Below are 9015 nucleotides of genomic sequence, written 5' to 3'. Positions count from 1 at the left end.
TTTCATATTGTGAACCAAAGAAATTTAAAGAAGCGTCAAAAGATAATAATTAGAAGAACGCAATAGATGAGGAGAGTCATGCCATTGAAAAGAATGACATATGCCAATTTACAGATTTACCTACAGATAAAAAATCAATTGGAGTAAAGTTGGTTAATAAGACAAAATATAAATCTAATGGGCAAATTGATCATTTTAAGACAAGATTAGTTGTTAAGGAATACAAGCAAAAATCAAGTATTGATTTCTTTAAGGTATTTGCTCCTATTACTAGATTAGATACTATTCATATGACTATTTCACTCTCTCCTCAAAGTAAATGAAAGATACATTAGATGGATCTTAAATTTGTATTTCTAAATGGTATTTCAAAAAAAAGAAATGATATAAAATTTTTTGAGAAGAAAATATAATTTATAGGTTGAAGAAAGCATTATATAAGTTAAAACAAGCATGAAAAACGTGGTATAAGAAGATTGATTCTTATTTTATGGAGAATAATTTCAAAAAATGTCCATTTGAGTATATTTTTTAGATCAAGTTTGTTGAACTTAGAGATATTTTGATCATATATCTTTATCTTGATGATTTGATATTTACTCTCAACAATTTGAAGATAATTGTATATTTTAAAGAGGATATGTAAAGTATTTTGATATAATAAATATGGGCTTAATATCTTATTTTCTCGATATTGAAGTAGTTCGAAAAGATAATAGAATTTTTATTTCTTAAAAAAAATATGCGAATGAAATTTTGAAAATTTTCAAATGGAGCATTAAAAATCAATTGCTACTCTAATCGAAGAGACTAAGAAAAAATAAACGAAGAGCAGTTGATCCTATTTATTACAAGAACTTGATTAGGAATATGATATACTTGACTACAAATAGACCAAATATTTTGAAAGTCTCATTTATAAAATATAATTTTAGGCTGGGCTGGATTATTCAAAGTATGATCAGAATCTGACACAAAAATAACATCGAATAAAAATGATAAAAAGAAGACGACAAAATATATCTTGAGTTCAGGACAGATCTTGAACACCCTTAAGTACGCATATGAAGTTTATGTATACATGAATATAATGATGTTTTATGGGAATTTTTGTGTATGTATATGTTAATGTAAAAGTTTGACACAACAGTTATTTCGACTATAAAGTATGGAAGCCGACACAGAGGCATCGTGGTTAATTAATCGGTCCCGTTACGTTATCAACAGCATATCTGCCAACTCTTATTTATAACTGTGTTTCATGGAAGTGTCTTCGTAGATGTGTCTAATAAAAAAGACATTTTTATTATGTTAAAAGTGTTTAATAGAAGTGTTTTTATAGATATATTTTTTGGATGTGTCTCTTTATATATGTATTTAAAATATAATAATTAATTATTGTTGGCAATAAGTTGACAAATAATATGTTGGTATCCTATACTTTTCCTTAATTAAAATAGTCGAAATAGAGGGGATAATAGAAATGGCGTCGAATGGAGAAAAGGTGCAATTAACACGTCGAAAATAAAATTGGTTCATAATGGATAAAATATTAGCATGAACATGGAGACTGTTACCTGAAAATTCTCAAGATGTAGTAAGAACGTAGGTAATTAACATTGGAGAGTAAATAAAGCAATATGCGTAAAGGGCTAATAATCATTCAGTACAGCAAAGATTCTTTCTTTGTAAATAGAAGTAAAGAATTAAGAAAGGATTTTAAATTTTTCAACACCACAAGTCATTCTAAATCTCTAAAAAATTCCAAATCGCAATGCATGTGCATGTGAATGTTAAAAGTCAATTTCTGTCTTTATTATTTTTTTTATAGTTTCTTTATGTTTCTCGTTTACAAGATGCTTCTTCTTTCATTTTTAGCATTTTTCTTGTTTTTATTTCATGTCTTGATTTATTTAATTTAATTCGTACTTTGTAGTACATTTTTGACATTTATCTTTATCGTTAATAATATAAAACTCTAACTACTTTTTTTTTAGTTACAAAGTTAACATCTATATTAAAATCGATAAATTTCGAGTCAAACTCACTTTCTTAGAGAAATTGTATCTGCTTCCTAAATTAAATCATTGATACAAAATTTGGTCGACATATGTGTCGAAATTGACAAAAAATTTAGTCTGTAAAGATTTATCATCGTTCAATCAAGACGTTTTATATATCCCATTTATGTCACAACCTAAATGAGTAAATGATGATTTGATTGATGTTTCGTCTTGATGCTGCTAATTTGCTTGTATTTTACTGGCAAGGTCAGACCAGCGAAATAGGTGTAAAAAAATTGATGGCAAGCCGGCACTTGCACTCCACAGGGATTTTGTGAAGCCACATACCCCACGTGATTCACACATGTGGAGTACATTTTGGAGCAAAAAATGTTTAACCCCGATATAGTCATAGTCACAGCCATTATTTGTTAATTTCGCACCTAAACTCGGTCAAGTGGAAGAGGTATTGTAGGCCACTTTTTTTTTTTTCCTTGGCACCCCTTAATTTTATGCATAACTCTCATCTATGAAGATCTTTGTCACTTTTTTGACGATATCACCCAACAAATCAAAGACTGATTCGTCGCATATCTAAAAAATTTGCTACTGACCAATGAATTGATAAATACACCAAAATTTAAACCTCAAACTCTTTAATAAACAACCGAGTAAGCTAACCACTCGACTAATCACATTTTTTAACCTCCAATCAAACCACCCCCCCTCTCTCTCTCTCTACCCTTTTGGTCATTCACCTGTATTCCCTTTTTCTTGAGCCTTCATTATTAGATTTTTCTATTTTTAATCGAAATTCTACAGCGAGATTCATTTAACAAAAGACGGGGTAAATCGCCAAAACGTGTCCAGCTATGGGTACAAAATACAAATTTATATGCTAGTTTTAAGCCTTGGAGGTTGCGACGTTGCGTTGCATATATGGGGGTGTTACTACTACCAACGCCTTCAATTTCTACAAGGAGTGAAAAGAAAAAGTGTTCTAGAAATTGCCCCTTCTTGGCCAAACCATCACATGCAAAATTAAGAAAACAATACTATGACATTCTTTTTTTTTTTTTTACCCGAAAAAAATGGAGGTTATTTGAGAATAATACACCTTCTGCCTTCTATCTAACCTGCATAGCAGCGACCTTACCAACAAGCACTGATTCGTTGCTCGCAGCTTTCTTCGCGGCAAGCTCCTCTAACCGTTTCCACGTGGCCTCACGCCCTGCCGTGACTGCGTCTTCCTTCAATATATCCTCCTCAAACTTCTGTAAGCATTCTTTCGACAAGTCAGGATCAAGATCATTGAATATCTTCCGCACGTTTAACGTCAAACTATGGACAGCCTGATTCCAGTGGCTTCTAGCGTTTCGCTCCAACGCCGGGAAGATGATGGGCAGTATCACTTTGCGGTTTTGTTTGATTAAGTTCACGATGTGATCGTTGTTCCATAAGAACAAAGCTCTTTCGGCCACCTGTAAAAACAGACAAGAAGATTTGTGTTTGTAGAGTGACATAGAAAAACAGTATATAGTGTAATATTAATGCTATAGTTCCATGAATATCAACACACAAAAGAAGGCATCCCGGTGCACATGCATTCCGCGTTAAGACGTTTAACACAGGGTCCGGAGAAGAAGGGCCGCACCCAAAAGGTGTAATGTAGACAGCCTAACCTGATAATTACATATCAGTGGCTGCTTTCACGGCTTTAACCCATGACCTTGAGGTCATACGGAGGCAACTCAACCGTTGCTCTGAGGCTCTCCTTCTCCATGAATATCAACAAAGCAACAAAAATCATTGTTTAGTTTCTGGACAAATCGAATTGCGAAGAAATGCACGAGCAATGATGTTATGCGCTCATCCATTAGGGTCGGCGACATAGATCATCATACAGCGCCAAGGTACCTTGTCATAAAATCATCATACAGCGCCAAGGTACCTTGTCATAAATTATGTGTTTAAACCATTTATAGTTAAATTATTCTAAACTAGTTTCCTCCATCATCTTCTACCTCTAATTATAGCACTATCCTTCATCTGAAATATATCGAGTCAATTAAAAACTGAAAAACTAGGCACCACCACCATTGATGCAAAAACTTCCAAATGAAACTAGCACCATCAAGAAACATTTTACACATGCGTTCTTTATAATATATTTAGCAGGTTAACGGTGGCGTTCAAAGAAGGATGGATCCCAGGTTCTAGTATTAACTACACAAGAACCATAGTCACATGAACACATGTAATGGAAGTAAAATTGGACTCAAGTTCTGAGAAAATCTGTAGAACACTTGGCCAATGCAGTTAACGAATGAAATGAAAGCTCCAAATTGAACCGTTCAGTGACAGCCCACATATTTAGCACCATCAATAATGAGAATGAAAATTCTCTAATTTTTTATATAGGAAAGTCTAATAAGAGGTATAATGTTACTTGTGGTCTTGTGGATCATAAAAAAAGAGTGAAAGCCTAACAATACAATTGGTGATTGCACTTATTCAAATATCATCATTCGAATAACTCAGCGTGTCAAATTTCAATTTGCTAGACAATCAATAACTTCCAGATTAAATAGTAGTAAACGATCAGCACAAAAACATGCTCACAATCCGGTCTTCGCATGCTCATAATGAACCACAGTAAAAATTAGAAATTAAAAACATGCCAACTTACTAGCAGGTCACGTGTCCAACATGTTGGATACCAATGCTCAAGAATTCACATACACAGTAAGACAAGTGTCTTATCCAATTGAGAGAAGAATTGGTGTTTTGGGGTTTTTTGTTTGTGTGTGTGGGTGGGGGGGGGGGAGGGAGAGAGAGAGAGAGAGAGAGAGAGGGAAGGGGTTGGACACATTTCAAACACAGTTAACGACAGCCCCCTAATCATTGGAACAGACTTAAATGTAGCAAGTATTGGCGTACATGACATATATATCAATAATCTCCCGTGGTTTTTTTAAAGAGTTCAGAAAGCAATAAGTACTGGTGATTTGACATATAAGAATAAAAACGGGTGGCCGAGGCTTACAAAGTACAAAGAGAAAAGTTACATTTGAGAACAGGCTGACATTTAAGATAGTAACATTTCTAAATTATTAAGGGATGCAACAAGTGACATGATAGAGGTTATATTAAACCAGTTAGAGAGATTAATAAGAACCATTCCCAGGCCTTAAGATTTTGGACCATCTGGCTACCAACATAGAAGCAAAGTTTCATCGACCATTTTCAACAATTATCATCTTAATCCTTGTTATCATGTTTGTCTTAATTAGTAGAGAAACCTTTGGTGAACTCATTCATTATGGGATATCTTCCAAATTCATCCATCATCCGCAATTGAATGTGTGTGGACCCCACTTAGACCTCATTCAATGGTAAAGAATGGATGAGTCAGCACATTATCCCATGAGAAATGACTTCACTAGCATAACTCTAATTATTAGTTATCTTCACAAGATTCTGAACTGTGCTTATTACATGCCTAGCTTATGCATGGGAGGGCACATGAGAAATTATTAAGAAGCTATAGTTGCCCTCTCCTAGCAGGATAGACTTTACAAGCCAAAGCCAAAGTGATCGACACGAGAAAAGCAGACGCAGATCAAAACCTGCAATAGTGAAAATTAAACAGCAGCACTACCGGTATTTTTAATTTTTTAAAACCCCTTTTGCAGGCAGGCTTGGGTAGAATAGGATTATAGACTCAGCCATAATCTGCATGTTTGGCAGCGTTTTGTGCTCTGTCAAGCAAAGCAGTGACAACTGACATAAAACTAGGATTAGAGGGGATGGAAGCAGATTTTACTCCCAATTTCTTTTCTTATATATAATAATCCTTCACGTGACATATTCTGATGATGGCAAGTAGCCACAGGAGACAGATACTCATGCAATTTGAAGCAGAGAGACATGGAGACTAGCGCAGGTTTAGTCACAGAATCTCATCAATGTTATGACAATTTACCAGACACTTCTAGAGCCTAAATTGTTAAGAGAGCAGGACTTGAATGTCTTAACATGTTTTGAAACAGCATAACAGCATATATAGCTCAACGAAACAAATGGGTATAGGTTTCTCTTCTTTACAACTGTTGTTATGTTTGAAATTTGAAGCTACAAAAACAACAATTAGGATGATGCAAAATTTAAAAAGAATTCTCCTTTTCTTTAAAAGAGCTTCTCAACTGGAGAAAACAATGAAGTTGCAACATTTAGCATCCGATGCAACTGTGTCTTATTTCAAAAGTCACAAATAATATCCACATGAAATTAAATAAGGGGAAAAGGAACCGGAGCTACCAGAATGAAATGAAAAAATTTATACCTGAAAATGGGGGCTGTTTAAACAATGGGCGATGCGGCGAAATAATGGCATCATACAACGCTGGAACTCTGGAGGTTGAGTTGCTTCTAGAACTTCTTCTAGCTCACTCAGGAACATAACTTCCTTGGAACTATTGGTTATCGGCCAGTACTTCAATAGTCCCCTAATAATAGTATCAGCAAGCTTGCAATCTTTCTCCACAAATTGAGTAATGCAATAAGATAACTGCTGATGATACATTGCTAAGCACTTTGGTTTGTGCAGTGGAATCAACACACGAACAAGAAACAATTTATGCTCTTCTTTCAATGGTAGCGCGAAACCATTAATGATGCTCCCCAGAATTTCCAAGAACTCAGCAATCCCATTATGCTTCTCGGATTCAAAAATAAAATTGTAAAAGATATTATTGATGGATTTCCTGATGAAAGGGCGATGCGCCATGAACTTCCCGTAGATGCGATGCAAGGTCATCTTCAAGTATTCACGTTCTCTAGGATCCTCAGAGTCAAACAAATCCAGCAGCCTCAAAATGAAAGATTGATCAATGAATCTCTTAGCCAACTTCGCATCCAGCTCCGGCGAAGCCACAAATCTCAGAAAAAGCTCATACACGATTTGCAAATGAGGCCACGCAGGATCCATTGATGGCTCCTCCTCCTCCACATCAACACCATCAACAAGCTTGTTCTCACGAGGCTGAGGGCTAAGCGTCCTGAATATATTAGCAGACACGGTTTTAACAACCTCTTGTATCATAGATTCCGAAAACTTAGCATTGGCAGAAGTCACATAATCCACCAATTCCACCAAAGCCTGCCTCTTGATTTCCTTTTCCTTTAGGTGCTTCGTGGGGTCAGTAAAGTCAAACACAACACTGCACATCCTGAGCTTCTTGATGAACAATCCTGGCTTCTCCGAATTGGGAACATCCCTGAATGCAGCCAAAGGTACCTCATATGCACTCAAATTCCCATTGGGGTTTTCGCCTGCGGCCAACGGCAATTGAACCCGATTCCCATGGTGCTGACCGGAATTCAAAGCAGGGTGATGTTGGGGCTGCAACACTGAAGAATTCCCAGTTTTGCTTCCCCCAGGAGGAACAAGATCACTGTTTTTGGAACCAACACCACCACCATGGCTTCTTCCACTTGTGCTGCTTCCACCACCGTGTTCTCGATTCTCCGAATTTTTGGACGACTTTTTAGGGAGTTTAAATATCTGCTTGAACATAATTCACATAACAAGAAAAAAGAAACCCCCCTAAACAGTATAACCTTTTAAAATCAAACTATACCTTATACTGTGCTAACAACAAAGGGTTTTTTTTTCGTACCAGGAATAAAATAACAAGATTCAGTAACTCAGGCAAAAACACAAACACAATGAAGGCACCAAAAGAAACAAAGCACACGTGTTGTTTTGGACTTGTGCTTGACACAACTGATTTAACTACACAAAGAGAGAATCAAGAAGAGACCCAGTTGCTTATCTTGGAAGAAGAAGAAAACCCACTTCTCTGATTGCACCCATGGTGTTGATTGAGCAGAGTAGAACCGAATCGATGGAGATTTGAGGAAAACACAGGCCAGAGAAAGAGGGGGGGAAAATAAGGAAGAAGCTTTGATTAGAAAGAGTTGGTGATGGTGGAAGAAGAGATCAAGGGTCAAAAAAATCAAAGAGGTTGAGAATCGAGAGAGTTCAAACTTCAAAAGTTCTTTCTCCCTTGTTGAGCTTCAAATGACGGAGGAAGACGAAGAATGTTCTGCAGATTACCTTTTTCCCCCTGATTTCTTTTTTATTTTAATTTATAATTTTAAAAAAATTAAAAAAAGATAGAAATAAATAAATATAAGATTTTTTTATAGATTTATTTAGTATTATCAATTGTCAATTTTAAAGTAACAGAATCAATTGGATAAATAAATAATAACTACTTCTTTTTTCTTTCTTTCTTTGTTTTCGGTACATGCTCAATTTCGTATTCAAAAAGATTTCGTTGACTAATAATATATAAGACCAAAATTTAAATGAGATATGGATAAAAAAAAATTTTTGGATTCTTTAAATTTTGAATTTTATTTTAGAGAATAAAATGTAATTTTTTATTATTTATTTCATAAATAAAACAAAAAAATATGAAAAAAAAATTATTTAAAAATAAAATATTACACTTTATTCTCTAAAATAAAATTTAAAATTTAGAGAATTCAAATAATAAAAAATGTCAATGAATTGTGAATTTAACCGTACATATAGATAAAAAAAAGTATTTAATTCTTATAAAATAATAAAGTAATTTAACTAAAGTTAAAGAAACTATAAAATTAGTATAGCGGATGATTCTTATGATAAGTAAATATTTAGTGTAACTTGAATTTATTATAATAACCATTTTTTTTATAAATCCGATGTAAAAAATTTTTTGGTAGACATGTCAAAAAAAAATTATTGCTACTAAATTAGATATTCAAATCTTAAAAAAAATGAAGAAATTGAGATAAAATATTCGAATTTGAATATCTTTATCTTTATTTGATTCAGTTATAATTTAATTGGATCAAATTAATTATTTAATCAAACCAAATTTTTTATTCCGTTTTTTATTCTATTATTCACAAATTAAAAATATTATATACATAATAAAAATTAATTATCAAATTAACA

The 9015-nt window shown here is 34.0% G+C and overlaps 1 protein-coding gene and 1 long non-coding RNA gene across 2 annotated transcripts; one reads left to right on the top strand and one right to left on the bottom strand.

Annotated features, from left to right (window-relative positions):
- Window positions 2835–8143, bottom strand: LOC107622911 (serine/threonine protein phosphatase 2A 59 kDa regulatory subunit B' eta isoform). Its single transcript, XM_016324986.2, has 2 exons — window positions 6349–8143; window positions 2835–3484 (listed from the first exon to the last, which is right to left on the bottom strand). The coding sequence occupies exons 1-2, from the start codon at window positions 7579–7581 to the stop codon at window positions 3131–3133; spliced, it is 1587 nt and encodes a 528-aa protein (XP_016180472.1). The 5' UTR covers window positions 7582–8143; the 3' UTR covers window positions 2835–3130.
- On the top strand, window positions 3491–5666 carry LOC110268184. Its single transcript, XR_002356291.1, has 2 exons — window positions 3491–3916; window positions 3951–5666. It is a non-coding gene; the product is annotated as an uncharacterized LOC110268184 (long non-coding RNA).

This window comes from Arachis ipaensis, chromosome B10 (assembly GCF_000816755.2).
Source record: "Arachis ipaensis cultivar K30076 chromosome B10, Araip1.1, whole genome shotgun sequence".
Classification (NCBI taxonomy): Eukaryota; Viridiplantae; Streptophyta; class Magnoliopsida; order Fabales; family Fabaceae; genus Arachis; species Arachis ipaensis.
Note: the sequence above shows the minus strand (reverse complement) of the source record. Positions and strands in the feature narration are given on the sequence as shown.